At 49.9% G+C, this 20,000-nt stretch overlaps 2 protein-coding genes across 5 annotated transcripts in view; both read right to left on the bottom strand.

The window, feature by feature from the left end:
* Positions 1–13,433, bottom strand: part of rgn (regucalcin) — a 14,371-nt gene extending 938 nt beyond the window's left edge. For 2 of the 4 annotated variants that reach the window (XM_078291194.1, XM_078291195.1), the window contains exons 1-7: positions 13,378–13,433; positions 10,553–10,733; positions 3,915–4,097; positions 3,482–3,582; positions 2,430–2,544; positions 1,621–1,752; positions 1–158 (exon numbers count right to left, since the gene is read on the bottom strand). The exon at positions 1–158 is cut by the window's left edge. In XM_078291194.1, coding sequence (XP_078147320.1) covers positions 1–158; positions 1,621–1,752; positions 2,430–2,544; positions 3,482–3,582; positions 3,915–4,097; positions 10,553–10,718 — 855 coding nt within the window. In that variant the 5' untranslated portion in view covers positions 10,719–10,733; positions 13,378–13,433. Of the gene's footprint in view, positions 159–1,620; positions 2,395–2,429; positions 2,545–3,481; positions 3,583–3,914; positions 4,098–10,552; positions 10,734–13,377 lie in introns of those variants that run through there. The other 2 variants (XM_078291197.1, XM_078291196.1) reach the window with 2 other exon arrangements.
* A 577-nt stretch (positions 13,434–14,010) lies between these two features.
* Positions 14,011–20,000, bottom strand: part of vps16 (VPS16 core subunit of CORVET and HOPS complexes) — a 27,942-nt gene continuing 21,952 nt past the window's right edge. The window contains exons 20-24 of the mRNA XM_078291165.1: positions 19,839–19,925; positions 19,048–19,130; positions 18,455–18,551; positions 14,819–14,922; positions 14,011–14,557 (exon numbers count right to left, since the gene is read on the bottom strand). Of these exons, the coding sequence (XP_078147291.1) occupies positions 14,416–14,557; positions 14,819–14,922; positions 18,455–18,551; positions 19,048–19,130; positions 19,839–19,925 (513 nt within the window). The 3' untranslated portion in view covers positions 14,011–14,415. The remainder of the gene's footprint in view (positions 14,558–14,818; positions 14,923–18,454; positions 18,552–19,047; positions 19,131–19,838; positions 19,926–20,000) is intronic.

The raw sequence follows: 20,000 nt of genomic DNA, 5'->3' as shown, positions 1-20,000 counted from the left end.
GGGCGGGGCCTGGTCTCCAGCCAGTGGTTGCTGTCTCCTCTCTGATTGGTCCAGACCCAGACTGGCAGAGGTCACAAAGAGGTCGCTGTAGTCCGGACCGCCGAAACAACAGGAAGTCGTCTTCATCACCGGCAGAGAGACGGACTGCAGTCTGACACCTGGAAACAACCAGTACACCCAGTATGACCAGTACACCCAGTATGACCAGTATACCCAGTATGACCAGTACACCCAGTATGACCAGTATACCCAGTATGACCAGTATACCCAGTATGACCAGTATACCCAGTATACCCAGTATGACCAGTATACCCAGTATGACCAGTACACCCAGTATGACCAGTACACCCAGTATGGCCAGTACACCCAGTATACCCAGCATACCCAGTACGACCAGTATACCCAGTATGACCAGTACACCCAGTATGGCCAGTACACCCAGTATACCCAGCATACCCAGTACGCCCAGTATGACCAGTACACCCAGTATACCCAGTATGACCAGTACACCCAGTATACCCAGTATGACCAGTACACCCAGTATACCCAGCATACCCAGTACGCCCAGTATGACCAGTACACCCAGTATACCCAGTATGACCAGTACACCCAGTACACCCAGTATGACCAGTACACCCAGTATACCCAGTATGACCAGTACACCCAGTATACCCAGTACACCCAGTATACCCAGTATGACCAGTATGACCAGTACACCCAGTATACCTAGTATGACCAGTACACCCAGTATGACCAGTATACCCAGTATGACCAGTATGACCAGTACACCCAGTATACCCAGTATGACCAGTATGACCAGTATTCCCAGTATGACCAGTACACCCAGTATACCCAGTATGACCAGTATGACCAGTATACCCAGTATGACCAGTACACCCAGTATACCCAGTACACCCAGTATACCCAGTACACCCAGTATGACCAGTATACCCAGTATGACCAGTACGACCAGTATACCCAGTATGACCAGTACACCCAGTACACCCAGTATACCCAGTATGACCAGTATACCCAGTATGACCAGTACACCCAGTATACCCAGTATGACCAGTATACCCAGTATGACCAGTACGACCAGTATACCCAGTATGACCAGTATACCCAGTATGACCAGTACACCCAGTATGACCAGTATACCCAGTATGACCAGTACACCCAGTATGGCCAGTACACCCAGTATGGCCAGTACACCCAGTATACCCAGTATGACCAGTATACCCAGTATGACCAGTACGACCAGTATACCCAGTATGACCAGTATACCCAGTATGACCAGTACGACCAGTATACCCAGTATGACCAGTACACCCAGTATACCCAGTATGACCAGTATACCCAGTATGACCAGTACGACCAGTATACCCAGTATGACCAGTATACCCAGTATGACCAGTACACCCAGTATGGCCAGTACACCCAGTATACCCAGCATACCCAGTACGACCAGTATGACCAGTACACCCAGTATACCCAGTACACCCAGTATACCCAGTATGACCAGTATGACCAGTATACCCAGTATGACCAGTACACCCAGTATACCCAGTATGACCAGTACACCCAGTACACCCAGTATGACCAGTACAGCAGTGCACTGACCAGTCTCTGGGTCGATGTGGACGACTCGTCCTGCGTTGTAACACGACACCCAGAGTCGTCCGTCAGCGTCGACTGTCATCCCGTCTGGAAGCCCCTCCCCCTCCTCCATACGGTACACCACACGACGGTTACCTAGGCAACACACACACACACTGTCTGTCTCTCCACCTGCCTGTCTGTCTCTCCACCTGTCTGTCTGTCTCTCCACCTGCCTGTCTGTCTCTCCACCTGTCTGTCTGTCTGTCTCTCCACCTGTCTGTCTGTCTGTCTCTCCACCTGTCTGTCTGTCTGTCTCTCCACCTGTCTGTCTGTCTCTCCACCTGTCTGTCTGTCTGTCTCTCCACCTGTCTGTCTGTCTCTCCACCTGCCTGTCTGTCTCTCCACCTGTCTGTCTGTCTCTCCACCTGTCTGTCTGTCTCTCCACCTGTCTGTCTGTCTCTCCACCTGTCTGTCTGTCTCTCCACCTGGAGCTGCTAACTGTCTGTGTGTTTTGTGGACAAACTGACATGAGGAGATACTGATGATTAAACTCCAACAGAACAGTGTGTGTGTGTGTTACTCATGTGTCCAGAGTGTGTGTGTGTGTGTGTGTGTGTGTTACTCATGTGTCCAGAGTGTGTGTGTGTGTGTGTGTGTGTGTTACTCATGTGTCCAGAGTGTGTGTGTGTGTGTTACTCATGTGTCCAGAGTGTGTGTGTGTGTGTGTGTGTTACTCATGTGTCCAGAGTGTGTGTGTGTGTGTTACTCATGTGTCCAGAGTGTGTGTGTGTGTGTTACTCATGTGTCCAGAGTGTGTGTGTGTGTGTTACTCATGTGTCCAGAGTGTGTGTCGTAGTCGAAGGCGTCGACGGTCAGAGAGAGACTGTCGATGTAGAAGAACGTCTTCTGATCTGGAGACCAGTCTAACCCGTTAGAGATGTCCACCTGAGAGACAGACAGGTGAGAGACAGACAGGTGAGAGACAGACAAACAGGAGGAGAGACAGACAGGTGAGAGACAGACAGACAGGTCAGAGACAGACAGGTTGAGAGACAGACAGACAGGTGAGAGACAGACAGGTGGAGAGACAGACAGACAGGTGAGAGACAGACAGACAGGTGGAAAGACAGACAGGTGGAGAGACAGACAGGTGGAGAGACAGACAGACAGGTGAGAGACAGACAGACAGGTGAGAGACAGACAGACAGGTGAGAGACAGACAGACAGGTGGAGAGACAGACAGGTGAGAGACAGACAGACAGGTGAGAGACAGACAGGTGAGAGACAGACAGACAGGTCAGAGACAGACAGGTGGAGAGACAGACAGACAGGTGAGAGACAGACAGACAGGTGAGAGACAGACAGACAGGTCAGAGACAGACAGACAGGAGACAGACAGACAGGTGAGAGACAGACAGACAGGTGAGAGACAGACAGACAGGTCAGAGACAGACAGACAGGAGACAGACAGACAGGTGAGAGACAGACAAGACAGGTGAGAGACAGACAGACAGGTCAGAGACAGACAGACAGACAGGTGAGAGACAGACAGACAGGTGAGAGACAGACAGACAGGTGGAGAGACAGACAGGTGAGAGACAGACAGACAGGTGAGAGACAGACAGGTGAGAGACAGACAGACAGGTCAGAGACAGACAGGTGGAGAGACAGACAGACAGGTGAGAGACAGACAGACAGGTGAGAGACAGACAGACAGGTCAGAGACAGACAGACAGGAGACAGACAGACAGGTGAGAGACAGACAGACAGGTGAGAGACAGACAGACAGGTCAGAGACAGACAGACAGGAGACAGACAGACAGGTGAGAGACAGACAGACAGGTGAGAGACAGACAGACAGGTGAGAGACAGACAGACAGACCTGGTTGAAGTGTCGGGTCACAGTGAGGTCAGAGGTCACAGAGTAAAGCGCTCCCTGCTTCCTCTCCAGAACCGCCGGACGCTCCTCCAACGCCATGGAACCTGAGACAGACCACACCCACTGCTGTTACCACGGCAACACTACACCACCATCTTACAAACAGACAGACAGGCAGACAGGCAGACAGGCAGACAGACAGACAGACAGGCAGGCAGGCAGACAGGCAGACAGGCAGACAGACAGGCAGACAGACAGGCAGGCAGGCAGACAGGCAGGCAGACAGACAGGCAGGCAGGCAGGCAGGCAGACAGACAGACAGGCAGGCAGGCAAGCAGGCAGGCAGACAGACAGACAGACAGACAGGCAGGCAGGCAGACAGGCAGGCAGGCAGGCAGACAGACAGACAGACAGGCAGACAGGCAGACAGACAGACCAGCCAGCAGGCGTCCAATCGGATCGACCTTCCCGTCGTTCAGCCTGTTGTTTGGTTTTTCCTCGTCGACTTCCAGCAGCTTCTTCGTCGTCTGAGTCGACCAATCAACAGCCACCACGCTGCGGCCCGCCGCCGCCACGTAACCACCTGACCTCCGAGGAACCGCAAACCCTACCATGTGACCTGAGAGACAGACAGGTGGAGAGAGAGACAGGAGGAGAGAGAGACAGGTGGAGAGACAGGTGGAGAGAGAGACAGGTGGAGAGACAGGAGGAGAGAGAGAGAGGAGAGAGAGACAGGTGGAGAGACAGGAGGAGAGAGAGAGAGGAGAGAGAGACAGGTGGAGAGAGACAGGAGGAGAGAGAGACAGGTGGAGAGACAGGAGGAGAGAGAGAGAGGAGAGAGAGACAGGTGGAGAGAGACAGGAGGAGAGAGAGACAGGTGGAGAGACAGGAGGAGAGAGAGACAGGTGGAGAGACAGGAGGAGAGAGAGAGGAGGAGAGAGAGACAGGAGGAGAGAGAGACAGGTGGAGAGAGACAGGAGGAGAGAGAGAGGAGGAGAGAGAGACAGGAGGAGAGACAGACAGGTGGAGAGACAGGAGGAGAGACAGGAGGAGAGACAGGTGGAGAGACAGGAGGAGAGAGAGACAGGTGGAGAGACAGGAGGAGAGACAGGAGGAGAGACAGGAGGAGAGAGAGACAGGTGGAGAGACAGGAGGAGAGAGAGAGGAGGAGAGAGAGACAGGAGGAGAGACAGGAGGAGAGAGAGAGGAGGAGAGAGAGACAGGAGGAGAGAGAGACAGGTGGAGAGACAGGAGGAGAGAGAGACAGGAGGAGAGAGAGACAGGAGGAGAGACAGGAGGAGAGAGAGAGGAGGAGAGAGAGACAGGAGGAGAGAGAGACAGGTGGAGAGAGACAGGAGGAGAGAGAGACAGGAGGAGAGAGAGACAGGTGGAGAGACAGGAGGAGAGAGAGACAGGAGGAGAGAGAGACAGGAGGAGAGAGAGACAGGTGGAGAGAGACAGGAGGAGAGAGAGAGGAGGCGAGAGAGACAGGAGGAGAGACAGACAGGTGGAGAGACAGGAGGAGAGACAGGAGGAGAGACAGGTGGAGAGACAGGAGGAGAGAGAGACAGGTGGAGAGACAGGAGGAGAGACAGGAGGAGAGAGAGACAGGTGGAGAGACAGGAGGAGAGAGAGAGGAGGAGAGAGAGACAGGAGGAGAGACAGGAGGAGAGAGAGAGGAGGAGAGAGAGACAGGAGGAGAGAGAGACAGGTGGAGAGACAGGAGGAGAGAGAGAGGAGGAGAGAGAGACAGGAGGAGAGACAGACAGGTGGAGAGACAGGAGGAGAGAGAGACAGGAGGAGAGAGAGAGAGGCAGGTGGAGAGACAGACAGGTGGAGAGACAGACAGGTGGAGAGAGAGACAGACAGGTTCATAAGAGTGAGGTTATGTGTGTTGCCATCAGAATGAGCGCTGTAATATTCTGATCAATAATCAGCTGATTATAGATTATCAAAGTGAATAAAGTCAAAGTTAATGAAGTTCAGTCAGCTGAACTCCAACTCACGTATCAATTTATTGAGAATGAATGCATACAGACAGACAGACAGACAGACAGACAGACAGACAGTTAGACAGACAGACAGACAGTTAGACAGACAGACAGACAGACAGTTAGACAGACAGACAGACAGACAGACAGACAGACAGACAGACAGACAGTTAGACAGACAGACAGACAGACAGACAGACAGACAGTTAGACAGACAGACAGACAGACAGACAGACAGACAGTTAGACAGACAGACAGTTAGACAGACAGTTAGACAGACAGACAGTTAGATAGACAGACAGACAGACAGACAGACAGATAGATAGATAGATAGATAGACAGATAGATACAGACAGTTAGATAGACAGACAGACAGACAGACAGACAGACAGATAGATAGATACAGAGCTCAATATGGCGTCGAGGCTCTGATCCCGTCTCCCTGCAGCGTTCACCTCAGCACGCCGCACCAGAGCAGGAAGTGATGATAGGGAACTTCCCCCCAGAGCCAGACACCAGCTGTATAATATAACTCCACCCACCATGTGGCCTGTATAATATAACTCCACCCACCATGTGGCCTGTATAATATAACTCCACCCACCATGTGGCCTGTATAATATAACTCCACCCACCATGTGGCCTGTATAATATAACTCCACCCACCATGTGGCCTGTATAATATAACTCCACCCACCATGTGGCCTGGCCGATATCCCAAACACAAGCTAGGCATCTTAGGATCAAGCAAGGTCATTCTAACGTTATGTGGAACCTTCGATGAGCGGGCCGGGCACCAGCCGCCGCGTGGCCGTTCCCCCGTCAGGCGCCACCCGTCAGGCGCCACCCGTCAGGCGCCACCCGGCCGCCGTGTGGCCGTTCCCCCGTCAGGCGCCACCCGTCAGGCGCCACCCGTCAGGCACCACCCGGCCGCCGTGTGGCCGTTCCCCCGTCAGGCGCCACCCGTCAGGCGCCACCCGTCAGGCGCCACCCGTCAGGCGCCACCCAGCCGCCGTGTGGCCGTTCCCCCGTCAGGCGCCACCCGTCAGGCGCCACCCGTCAGGCGCCACCCGGCCGCTGTATGGCCGTTCCCCCGTCAGGCGCCACCCGGCCGCCGTGTGGCCGTTCCCCCGTCAGGCGCCACCCGTCAGGCGCCACCCGTCAGGCGCCACCCGTCAGGCGCCACCCGGCCGCTGTATGGCCGTTCCCCCGTCAGGCGCCACCCGGCCGCCGCGTGGCCGTTCCCCCGTCAGGCGCCACCCGGCCGCCGCGTGGCCGTTCCCCCGTCAGGCGCCACCCGGCCGCCGTGTGGCCGTTCCCCCGTCAGGCGCCACCCGGCCGCCGTGTGGCCGTTCCCCCGTCAGGCGCCACGACCATGGAGGAGAATACTCTATCTAGTGAACCAGTGAACCTAATGAGCGCAGCCGAGCCTCTAATGGCAGCTTCTAGAGGGATACGATCCACCTGATTCACTTAATCATTTATTCACTTAATCATTTATTCACTTTAATCACTCATACGCTTTTGAGCAGACAAAATCTCATTCTTATAAAATCTTATATAACGCTGATAAGCTGCTGAAGACCATCAGCCCACGGATTTGAGCGTAGCAGTCGGCATGCTGAGAGCGCCTGTAGTGGCGGCGCCGATCCGGAGCGAGTGAGCCGTATAGCGATCTGGAGATAGACCACGGCTGGAGCAGAGGTCCCGAGAACCAGGACCTCGTCAGGGGTTTGCGGCCATCGATGATGCGCAGCGGGAGAGATGGGTGAGTAGGGGGCCGGCGTTACAAGTAACTCGCCGTGGAAGAGAAGGGACAAAAGGCAGTGTTAGGCGTGTCTTAGCAAGATCTGTCCGTTTTAGAATGCTTTAGAAAGGCCGTGTACATGTGCTCTTCTACAATCAGATCGGAAAGTGTGAGGTCATGCTGAGGATTGAAAGTGGAAGATCGGGTTGTGAATTCACCACACCGTAGAAACCCATAGAAAGCCACGAGAAGGACTGCCTCTAACATTTTATCTATGTACTCAGAGAAACGGCCCTGCCTTAACCTAGAGACCATATTGTGCTCCAGTGAAATAGTGAGGGGTCGTCTTTTATCATTGCATGAAGGTTGTGCCTTTTTAAGACCGTTAAGAAGCAAGCGGACTGAGGGGTTCTCCAGTAGTTCTCCAATTATACATGTCCATGTTAGACGTCGCATGAGACTGTTAATAATAGGCACGGAAGAGCGACCTTTATTAATGATCTCCACTGTGGCTGCATTATCGCAGAATACTTAATCTGCTTCCTGGACCACTTGCTACCGCATAGTAGACCTGATATGACGATGGGGTACAGTTCAAATAAAGCACTGAGAGATTGCATCTCGATTGGCCAAGCGGCTGAAAACCATTCATTATTATAGAACCCCCAAACCCAACAGTTCTGCATCTGTGAAAAACTTAGGGGATCTTGAAGACTCTGCAAAGTCGTTATAAAAGAAGGAAATGCCATTCCACTTCTCACACACCAGGGCCCAGAAACAAAGATCTGACCGACAGCCCTCGTCCAACACTACCGATTCGTTCAAATCGGCCACAGAATTGGCCGTGTCTAACAGACGGGACACGAACGAACAGCCGTGAGGGATGATGCGCATGGCGAAACTGAGATGGCCCAGAAGGGAAAGAAGGTCGCGTAAAGGAAAAGGATCGGAGAGCTACTCTAATACGGGTCATCTGGCAGGGATGCCTGCATGCGAATGCTGTCTAGGGTGATCCCTAAAAATTCCAGACGAGTAGTTGGGCCTAACATTTTCTCATTTCATTTTCTCTTCTGATAATGGAACTCCCAATAGCGAAAACATGCTTTTAAGAGAGGACATGCAACGAGCCGGGGGAGAATAAGGAAAGTCAACTACCAGAAAATCGTCTAAAAGATGGAGAACGAAAGGCAGCCTGCACACATTGCACAGAATCCAACATAAAGCTTCTGACAACGAATCAAAGATGCGAGGGCTACCGCGATATCCAAAAGTTAAGAATTTTGACCGCCACTTAACACCAAAGAGATGCCACTGAGAGGGGTGGAGCGGCATCACTTTGAAGGCGTCCGTTATGTCCGTTTTCCCTAACCACGCACCTCCTCCTGCTGCTTTGAGCATTTGGATAGCATTATCTACTGAGGCGTAAAAGAGGGGAAATGGATCAGTTGGAATTAAGCTATTGATGCTTGGAACTGAACTATTGTATGGAGCTGGAAGATCAATTATTAACCCTTTTTCCCTGAATATTTCCGTGTTGCGACACCTATGGGACTGACCCTGAAAATCGAGAAGGGTGACTTGAAAAACGGGCCAATCGTGTATCCTATGCTGACTTCTTTTTTGAGAAGCTCTACCTCAGGCTCTTTAAGGGTGGACTGCAGGTTCCGGCAAACGTGGGTAACTTTTGGGAGCCACCATAAACCTTGGAGAACCCTTGGACCAGGCCAGTGAGAAGATAATTGACAAAACATCTGTTGGGGTGCTTTTTGAGGACTTTGGAGAGAGCAGGAACGTTCACTGGAGTCGATGGATGATGCATGTTTATTCGCTGATTTTGCAGGACGAGACAGACGGAGCGTGGGTGGCTGTCTGCGCACCAGCTGCACACGAGCAAAACTTTACAGTTGGGAGATGTACAGACATTCTCATTGAAATTAATGCAGATAGGGGCTTTGTGACTGGGAAGATATGGTACCTGTCTTTTGGGTTGCTGACTAGCATTGCCCTGAAGCGTGGGTCTAGGCTGAGACTGGATTTTTGGGGTGGACAACTCTTGCAGTGCAGTTCTTGGACACAAGGAGGCAGTGTGGGACAGGATCCGCAGATGGAGCATGACAAGGTCTTATGTCCAGTAAAATGTCTGCTGATCAGGGACAGGTCTACGACAGACCAATCTAATTCCTGATTGAATTTCTGGATGTGCATAGCGGTCTTAGCAGAGAATGACTTGTGGTACTCGTAAAATAGAGAGCCTCCGTATGATAGAGCCAAAATAGGAAATTATAGACAGGTAGATATCCAATTCCTCCCTATGCTGAGGATACACTTCGCAGATTGTATCTCTGAAGACCGCGAAAGCTACGACAAATTCTGTGCAGGTCAGAGACTTGGAGAGTCTAGGGTCGCTATCTTTGAGGATCACTGAAAAGTCCCCGCAGTCTACAAATCTCTTATCAGCGGATTCAGGGCCACATAACAAAATCTTCACCAGGTCAACATCATGTCCTGTCAAGACAAGCGCATGGATGATTAATGAACTTTTAATGCATGATTACGCTTGCATGATTGAATATGATTTTTATTTTTATTTTTTTTAAATAATGCTTGAAAGTCAGATAGCTGCTAGAATTGGATTCCTTAGATTATCTGGGATAGCGGCAGCAGGAGACAGGAACGTCGACGGGTCGAAGGTCGCGCTTATCCTGGTGTTCATGTTCCCGATGGCGGATTTAATGTGGACGAGGGCGGACAGGACGGACGTCCCAGCGGGGGAAGCGCTGGGCTCGGAAGGTTTAGCCCGTCCGGCTGTCGGGACCGGCCGGTTGGCTGAGCGCTTCTTGGCTGGAGCTTTGCCTTTCGGCGACACTTGCGCGTTGTCGGTCTCGGCGTCGGCGATGTCGGAGCCTTCACGGTCCGTGAAGAACTCGAAAAGCTCCTCATGGTTCAAGCCGGGTGGAGCAGAGATACCGCGGGCGTAGAGCGCTTCAACAGGAGCCATCGACCGGTCGGCTAACTGCTTCCTGGCGAGGCGAGAGCTACGACGAGGACGGCGAACATCGGGGTCTTTCTCTGATCGAGGCAGCCGATTGAGCCGATCGAGTGTCACGTGACTCCAGTTGTCTGCCTGAACTAGCTTCGCATCATTATTAACTATATAATACAGTTATAAAGTTAATACTGCATATAATATAATATAATGAAGTTGTATTCAGTATAATAAGTGAATAAAGTTTTACAGATTCAAACTGCTCTGGTGTTTTCACACCAACCAATAAAAACTCATCCTTTCCTGCATCCTGATTGGCTGGCTCTCTTCCTCCCTCCCCATTGGCTGACCTGTCTCCATCGACTGGATGTGATTGGTCGCCGAGTTCCAGCGGTGGATTTTCTGCCCGGCGATATCGACGAATAGGAGAGTCTGTTCTGACTCCTCCCACACCGGCCCTTCACCAATCAGACAGCTCTCCTTCACCACACACTCCACCCTCACTGATGACATCATCAACTGGTAGAGAGACTGAGAGAGAGAGACAGAGAGAGAGACAGAGAGAGACAGAGAGAGAGAGAGAGACAGAAAGAGAGAGACAGAGAGAGACAGAGAGACACAGAGAGAGAGACAGAGAGAGAGACAGAGAGAGAGAGAGAGACAGAGACAGAGAGACACAGAGAGAGAGAGACAGAGAGACAGAGAGAGAGAGACAGAGAGAGAGACAGAGAGAGACAGAGAGAGAGACAGAGAGACACAGAGAGAGAGACAGAGAGAGAGACAGAGAGAGAGAGAGAGACAGAGACAGAGAGACACAGAGAGAGAGAGACAGAGAGACAGAGAGAGACACAGAGAGAGACAGAGAGAGACAGAGAGACACACAGAGAGAGACAGAGAGAGAGAGAGACAGAGAGAGACACAGAGAGAGAGAGAGAGACAGAGACAGAGAGAGACAGAGAGAGAGAGAGACAGAGAGAGACACAGAGAGAGACAGAGAGAGACAGAGAGACACACAGAGAGAGACAGAGAGAGAGAGACAGAGAGAGACACAGAGAGAGAGAGAGAGACAGAGACAGAGAGAGACAGAGAGACACACAGAGAGAGACAGAGAGAGAGAGACAGAGAGAGACACAGAGAGACACAGAGAGAGAGACAGAGAGACAGAGAGAGAGAGACAGAGAGAGAGACAGAGAGAGAGAGACAGAGAGAGACAGAGAGACACACAGAGAGAGACAGAGAGCGAGACAGAGAGAGAGACAGAGAGAGAGAGAGAGAGAGAGACAGACAGAGAGACACAGAGAGAGAGAGACAGAGAGACAGAGAGACACAGAGAGAGACAGAGAGAGACAGAGAGAGAGACAGAGAGACAGAGAGACACAGAGAGACAGAGAGAGAGACAGAGAGCGAGAGACAGAGAGCGAGAGACACAGAGAGACAGAGAGAGACAGAGAGAAAGAGAGAGAGAGAGAGAGAGAGAGAGAGAGAGACAAATTACTGTCACCCTAAAAGGTGGTAAACTGTGTGGCCCAATCCCAGCGTCCGCACTCACAGACTCACGGACTTTGACGCGTGTTCCCGACAGTCCGCGAGGGTTCAGGACGTCCCGCTGTGGAATCGGTGCGAGGGCTCACTGGCGGACTTTATGAGCCCTTTATGCAGACTTTCATCAAGTCCGCATTTCTGTAGACTTTGCTTGAGGGAATTACCCACAGTTCATAGCGTTTGTGACGTTAATATTCATGTATGTGAAAAATTTCTGCCAATACACCCGATACAAAAGAAAAAAAAACATAATTAAGGAAAAATAACCACAAAAAAACAATGAACAAGAACTTAGAGAGAAACAGGAATGAACGGATCAAACTACATGCAAGATACAGTTAAAAGAGAAAACATTGCAACATTATAACAGGATAAACAGCTCATTTGAGAAAAAAGAAAGTTAAGTTTTCCTAAACGTTTAAGAAAGATGTTAGATGCTGCTAATATAAGCAGCATGTAATAAAGCCTTTATGTGCTTATTTGTGCTCATTAAGCTTTATTAAAAGTACCTTTTGTTTTCAACGTACCTCCTACTGTTTCTTTTTTTTTTTTTTTTTTTTTACATATTTTACATATTGTAATGATGTAGTGCAGGTTAACCTCTAGTAGAATGAAGAGTATTTTCTATATCCATTAGCACAGTATAAACTTTGCAATGTTACAAAACATATACCTAGGGTTATTTAACATTATTCATCAACACTTTTTTCATTTTAGCTTAATAATGCTGTTTAGACAAAAGCGCAAACAAAGAGTAAATTACAAATTGATTAACTGAGGGGCGATAGTAACGTCTGACGTCATCAAGGCAACACGTGATGCCACAAAGTGCTGTCCCATTCCTCCTAAACCATTTGGAGCCCTCGTGAGCCCTCAGGCTCTACAGCTGCTCACAGGTGACGTCAGTTAAGACCGTGAGGCTCAGGGGTCAGGGGTCAGTCTGTAGGGGGACGCTGGGATTGGGCCTCTGTCTCTCTGTCTGTTAATCACTAAACTGTTCTTTAATGATTAATCTATTCTGTTATCACCGCTGTCTCCCTGCTCTTCCTGTACCAGAGTCCATTCAGAAATCTGTTGTTTTTATGTTTCTTAGTTTAGTGCCGGCAGTGCAAACTGTATGAAATGTAACTGAAGAGGTTTTCTACATCAGGTGGAGCCGCTCTTCACTGCGGCTCACCTCCGACACACCAAGCTGCACTTTATTTCAATAAAACCTCAACTTTTAGAAATGGTTTGCTGTTACTCCAAATGTTCCTCCACCGAAACCCTGCGGTGAGAAATCACTGTGAACGACTTCCAAAAGTTGAGATCTGATCTGATCAAACTAAAGCGCTGTTTGGTGGATCGTCCCGGTCCGTGTAAAGTCTGCAGTCAGATTCCGGCAGGTTTGTGTTTGCCGATAAGCAAGGCAGCAAAGAACTGACAGAGTTTTAAACGGAGTTCGGCAAAACGAAAACCAGAGAGGCACGAATCGGTGCTCGACCCCGTGAAGCCGTGCACAGTTTACACTTAAAACCACTAAAGTTTACTACAACCAGACAGTAATGTAGACCATCTGCAGTAAAGCAGCAGCTGGACTGGACTGTGTAGTTTACTGGTTTTAAAGCAGTAAACAGCTGAACTGGTTTCCTACCTGCTGCAGTAACTCAGTCAGTCAGATTTCACAGCAGCTGCTTCAGCCTGAATTTCTTCTTCAGGACTTTTTCTTGTTCTGTCTGTCTCAGCTGAGCACGTGACAGCTCCGCCCCCCAACCGGCTGACTCCAGCCAAACGCACCCAGTCACAACATGAAGCGCATAAACTGTGCTGAGTCAGGATTTATACAGTTTAAAATAAGACGGTATCAAACTGTTGAGCAGCGAAACACAGAAATAATATTGATAAAAACTTTATTTAAAAACATTGTTACAATGCTTAACAGGAAAATAAAAGTATAGACTAGAAATACAAAGAATGTAGTTTTGATAAAATCACAACAGAAACAAGAAGTGAAGTAAACAAATCAACTGCAAAAGAAGAAACAGAAAATAAACACAAATCAATATAAATAAAACAAATACAACAATACAAATTAGACTTGGAAGAAGAAACAAACAGCAGAAGATAAATGATTCTGTTAAAACAAACTGCAGCTGAAAATATTAATACTAATAATACTAATATGATTAATAACGTACTGTAATATGCTGAGTCAGTAATCTTGTCTGAATAGAAAACATTAAATGATTTTTGACTTTCTAATTTGAAAAAGAATCAAGCAGCAGACTGATCATCACATCATGATTTATTATCACAGATCAATAACATGAGAAGGAAATATGGATTTATTGATTTATTATCAGATGGATCAATGTTTCCTGTGACAGTGACGTTTATAACAAACTGATATTAAAGCACATGAAGAAGAAACCAGCGTCACCTTGTCGCTCCTACTGTACTACAACTAGTTTACACCGAGCGATCCGATTGGTTAAACACACACCCCCCACCTCTCAGGACTCCCATAATGCACAGCAGGCCTTGTTGACAGGTAATGAAGAGTGTTGCTCACTTTCTGGCAGCGTCCAGGCTGCTCTTTGATTTAATAGAGTTTGGATGGAGGATCACTTTTTAGCCGGGTGTGTGTGTGTGTGTGTGTGTGTGTGTATATGTGTGTGTGTGGGGGGTCTGATCACTTCTTGGCAGCGGCGGCTCTGGCCCGGTTCAGCTTGTCAATCAGAAGGCGGTCGGAGGCGGAGCAACGGGAAAGGACCGCCCCCATTTCTCCTTCACTCCTCCTTTCTATCGCTGCATCTGCTGCTCCTTCTAGATCACTGAGGAGGAGAGGAAGAAGAGAGGAAGAAGAGAGGAGAGGAGGAGGAGGAGAGGAGATGAGGAGAGGACGAGAGGAGAGGAGAGGAGGCGAGAGTGAGAGGAGGAGAGGAGAGGGGAGAGGAGGAGAGGAGAGGAAGAAAGGAGGAGAGGAGAGGAAGAGAGGAGGAGAGGAGAGGAGAACAGTTGTATTGATTGTCATTGATCTTATTGTAGAAACACTGATCACTTTGTGAATTCTTTTAAATGAAAGTATTTTTTACCCGATGGCCAGGTGAGCCTTGACCTTCTGCTCCGGCGTTACCTTGGAAACGTACTTCTTGGCTTCGTATTTATTATGACGCTTCACACAGACTTCAACAAAGGGCTGAGGAGGAAAATAATATTTATTATCTAAATCACTTGTCTGTTTAATATCTAAATTATTATTAAGTTAAAATGATTAAATATTTAAATCAAGTATATAATCTAATAAAAATCGTCCTGTTCATTATCAGAACAAGCTCCATCCCATAATACTCCATAATACTAAAATGATGTTTCCTTCAGTTGGATCACTCCAGTGTTTGATATCACTCCGCGGCGGAGGGATACGCTCCAGGCAAGGATCTGACGTGTCACTACCGGGCGCATACAGGCCCCTCCCACCCCCGATACAGGCCCCTCCCACCCCAGATACAGGCCCCTCCCACCCCCGATACAGGCCCCTCCTACACCAGATACAGGCCCCTCCCACCCCAGATACAGGCCCCTCCTACACCCGATACAGGCCTCTCCCAGGACAGGCCCCTCCTACACCAGATACAGGCCCCTCCCACCCCAGATACAGGCCCCTCCTACACCCGATACAGGCCCCTCCCGGGACAGGTCCCTTCCACACCCGATACAGGCCCCTCCCACCCCGATACAGGCCCCTCCTACACCCGATACAGGCCCCTCCCACACACAATACAGGCCCCTCCCACACACATGCACTCGCGCTTCATTTTCTCTGCAGAACGTTCAGGTTCAAGGTCGGTGAATGAGCTTGGAAGGTGAGTTGCTTCCTGTCGCTTTACCTCCGACAGTCAGGGGCAGGATCTACTAGTTGCTAGCAGCTAACTGTGCTACTGCCGCATGCTTCTGCTAGCATAACTAGCTGGGCTGAGGTTTGTTTGGGATTCTGGGGAAGTTCCTAGTGGCAGCTTGGGTTACCATAACTTGGTGGCTTGGCTGCTGCACGACGGCAGCTGTGCGGCAGGCCACTGCCATAACCTGGTGGCCTGGCGGGTGTGTAAGTTGGTGGTAACATATATAACATCAGAGGTAAATATAATATATACATATAGCTTGGTTTATATGAAACACAGCATAGTATTGTACACAGCAGCAGTTTTTGCTGACTGTTGCTTAATTATAGGGCAGTAGGTCATTCCCATCACCTGGTGTCCTTGTTGGCTTTGGGCTGCAGTGGTCAAAGTGTAAGACCTTAATGGAAAAGCCGTTGGTGTCAGTTTCCTTCCAGAAAGTCTGGTAATTCCCTTATGGGGTGCAGTAGATCGGGAGCGTGGGGCCCTTCATGGTCGGTGCCTGCCCCACCATGTCGTATCGTTGTGAGAAGAGTGGGGTGGACATTCCCCCTCTAGATGCCCATACTTCCTGCATGCACTGCCTGGTGTTGGACCACGCGGAGAGGGCAGTGAAGCATCCAAACAGTTGCCTGTTTTCGCATGGCACATTTGGAGGCCATGCGGTCCTGGGTGGCTCAGGTGTCCTTTGCCTCTGGTGTGATTCGCTGGCACTGCAATAGCCCTCCTAGCTGCTCAGGAGCCCCCCCCTAGAAAACGAAATATGGGCGGAGTGAGAAAGAGCACGGGTTCGCGCTCCACAGCCGCTCACTGTAGTGAGTCGGGGTCTGGCGGTGTCTGGGGCAGTGAGGGAGCAGAGCTGGCGTCAGCAGGAGTACGCTCCTCTTGGAGATGAGGATGCTTTCTCGGTGGTGGCCAGCGATGGGCTCGTCCTCCGGGATGACGCTGACTCAGTGGAGTGAGCCCTCTGAGGGGGGCAGCGAGCAGAAGGCCGAAGGCGGCAGAAGGCCTCTGGTTCACGTCGCTCCATCTAAAGGACACATATTTCCAGGTTCCCATCCATCCAACCTGTTGGAAATTCCTCCGGTTTGCCTTCGAAGGGGATGCGTACAAGTTCATGGTTCTTCCTTTGGGCTCTCTCCAGCACCGCGGACCTTCACAAAGTGCCTAGATGCAGTCCTTGCAGCAGTCACCGGTCTAACAGTCTTGAATTATCTTGACCTTGAATGTGCCTCCTCCTCCGAGGAGGCACATTTAGCCACGCAGTCCCAGGTCAGCCAGTGGTCACTGGAAGCCTCCTCGACTGGTCAGAGCTAGGCCCTCAGGAGGGGATGATAGCTACTCTGCAGGGGGCCAGGGCTACATCTACTAATGCAGATTATAAATTGTGCTGGCAAGCATTCAGCTCTTGGTGTGCAAAGAGCAATCTGGATCCAGAGTCCTGCAATGTACTGTCTGCAGGGGGTTCCCCAAGCGCCGGCTGCCGGCTATTTATCCGTCTACCCACCTCTGTCTGGCCGGCTGCTTTTATAACTGAATGTCACTAAGGCTACGTACACACTTCCAGAATTTGTTAGTGACATTAGTGACAACCAAATTGAGTGAATGGTACACACTGGAGCAGACCAGAGTAACATTACTGCGTATGTACTGTGTACGGGAGTCACTTCACTCCTATGATCTCGGGATGGCTGTAAATAATGTCTGTAACCATAGTAACGTTTACTTCAGATCAATATGGCGGCTACCATTGCCTGTATTTTTGGTTTACTTGACACCAGTAACCAGAGGCGTCAATTTATCCATAAGGTCTTAATAAACCGTCACTGACAGCGGCGTCACATTCTCTTTTTTCACCGCATGGACCTGATAGTTTTAACAGCAACATTTGCGCTGAAGACCGCAGAACTGGTGGAACAACCGCAATGTTGAGGAAACAGACTGGATAGAAAATTTGAGAATGTCTCACAACACTTACCTCCATCTCTTTCATATTAACGATGGTAATGTTACGTAACGTAACGAGTGTTTCACCTTACGTCACGTAACAAAAAGTTGTCCGGTCCGGTTCTGCTGCACCCTGCTCGGACTAACCGAAACCGTTCTCACATTCAGTGTCAATACCTGATTTTTTCAGGTGGGGGGGTCTAAAGAGAGTATTGACTGAACAACGTCATGTTTATCTGCACGAGCCATTCTGGCCCTTGATTTTGATGTTGCCACCCAAGTTTAACCAATCCTGTCAAGTCTCACTTGCACACTGACTCCATTTTGCCAATGTTCAAAATATAAATGGGAGAAGTAAAGGGAGGAACAGGGAAAGATCATAGGGGCTTCTGTTTTCGGAGGGTTTGTTAAAGCCCAAGTGTGCTAGCTGGGCCTCATCTAGCACCTTTGCTAGCTTCTATCAGGTGAAAGCCTGTCTGCTGTTGGTTCAGGCCCTGAACAGTTCAGCCCTCTGCTGTGGGCTGTGGCTGCTTCCTAATCTCAACCACCGGATGAATCTGGTACCGATATACCAAACATTGGAGTGATCCAATTAACCCAAACCCTAACGCAGGTTACGTAGGTAACCACGGTTATGTGACCAGATTTGGGGTCCAAATCCAATCCTGTGGTGTTCGAGGTGCCTCGAAAATGTTTACAGCAGGTGTGTATGTGTGGGAGGGGCCTTTATATGGTCGGCCAGCCACACAACATACACACAGGTGTGCACAGTAGTGAATTGTAAAATCCTTGCCTTGAGCGTATCCCTCCGCCGCGGAGTGATCCAATCTGGTCACATAACCGTGGTTACCTACGTAACCTAGCCAATAGGAGAGAACTTCCTACCAGGTAGCCAATAGGAGACTTCTTGCTTTTGGAGAACTTCTCTAGCTCCTCCCACTCCTCTTTCTCTGCCAGAGACTTCAACTTCAACCACCAATACCTAGAGAGACAGACAGGCAGAGAGACAGACAGGTAGAGAGATGGACAGGCAGAGAGACAGACAGGTAGAGAGACAGACAGGCAGAGAGACGGACAGGCAGAGAGACGGACAGGTAGAGAGACGGACAGGTAGAGAGACGGACAGGTAGAGAGACAGACAGGCAGAGAGACAGACAGGTAGAGAGACAGACAGGCAGAGAGACAGACAGGCAGAGAGACGGACAGGTAGAGAGACGGACAGGTAGAGAGACGGACAGGTAGAGAGACAGACAGGCAGAGAGACAGACAGGTAGAGAGACGGACAGGCAGAGAGACGGACAGGCAGAGAGACAGACAGGCAGAGAGACAGACAGGTAGAGAGACAGACAGGTAGAGAGACAGACAGGCAGAGAGACAGACAGGCAGAGAGACGGACAGGTAGCTTCAGCCACCAATACCAAGAGAGACAGACAAAACTGTTTCAGATTGGCAACAAACACACACACACACACACACACCTTTTGTCAGGAACTCTGAAGTCTCTGTAAAGCTGTTCAGCTTGTTTGTGGAGACCGAGCGCCAGCAGAGCCTCCATGGTTGCCTGGAGACACAGGACAAACAGGAAGTGACATCAGACAAACAGGATGATGCTAATGAACAGGAGGGAGGGGAGCCATGTCAGAAAAAACATTCTCACTGAAATGAATAATCCTTTATATTCCTGTCCTGCTCCTCTCTCTCTCTGACTCCACAGTGATCCAACCAATATCCAGTTCATGAAGCTTCTCCACTGTCTGTTCTAAACAGCCGCACAGGAAGTGATGCGTTTCACCTCTGAGAACTGGGTAGTCAGGATGAGAGAAACTCAAACTGCATCCACAGAAGAAGAAACAGATGAGTTTCAGCTGAACGTGAGCGTCTTCGAGACAAAACTAGAGCGAACATCAAAATGAAAAACACTCTGAGATACTGAGTCGGCCTAACGAGATAATGAGATGCATAACGAGCTGTTCAGCCTAATGAGATAATGAGATGCATAACGAGCTGTTCAGCCTAATGAGATAATGAGATGCATAACGAGCTGTTCAGCCTAACGACATAATGAGATGCATAACAAGCTGTTCAGCCTAACGAGATAATGAGATGCATAACAAGCTGTTCAGCCTAACGAGATGTTATTTTAACAAGATGTTCAGCCTAAAAAGATGTTAAATCTAACGAGATGAGAAGAAAGAGCCTGATGGTCTGGCAGGTCTGACCATTTATTCACCTGTAGAGACAGTCCCAGTAGCCCCGCCCCTTTATTCACCTGTAGAGACAGTCCCAGTAGCCCCGCCCCTTTCTCATCATCTAATTTCCTCTGGAAGCGGAGGAGGCGCATCTCCTCCTCTGTGGCCTGGAGAGAGAGAGAGAGAGAGAGAGAGAGAGAGAGAGAGAGAGAGAGAGAGAGAGGGGAGAGAGGAGAGAGAGA

This window comes from Centroberyx gerrardi, chromosome 21, assembly GCF_048128805.1.
Source record: "Centroberyx gerrardi isolate f3 chromosome 21, fCenGer3.hap1.cur.20231027, whole genome shotgun sequence".
Classification (NCBI taxonomy): Eukaryota; Metazoa; Chordata; class Actinopteri; order Beryciformes; family Berycidae; genus Centroberyx; species Centroberyx gerrardi.
This window is presented reverse-complemented; position numbering and strand designations above follow the sequence as displayed.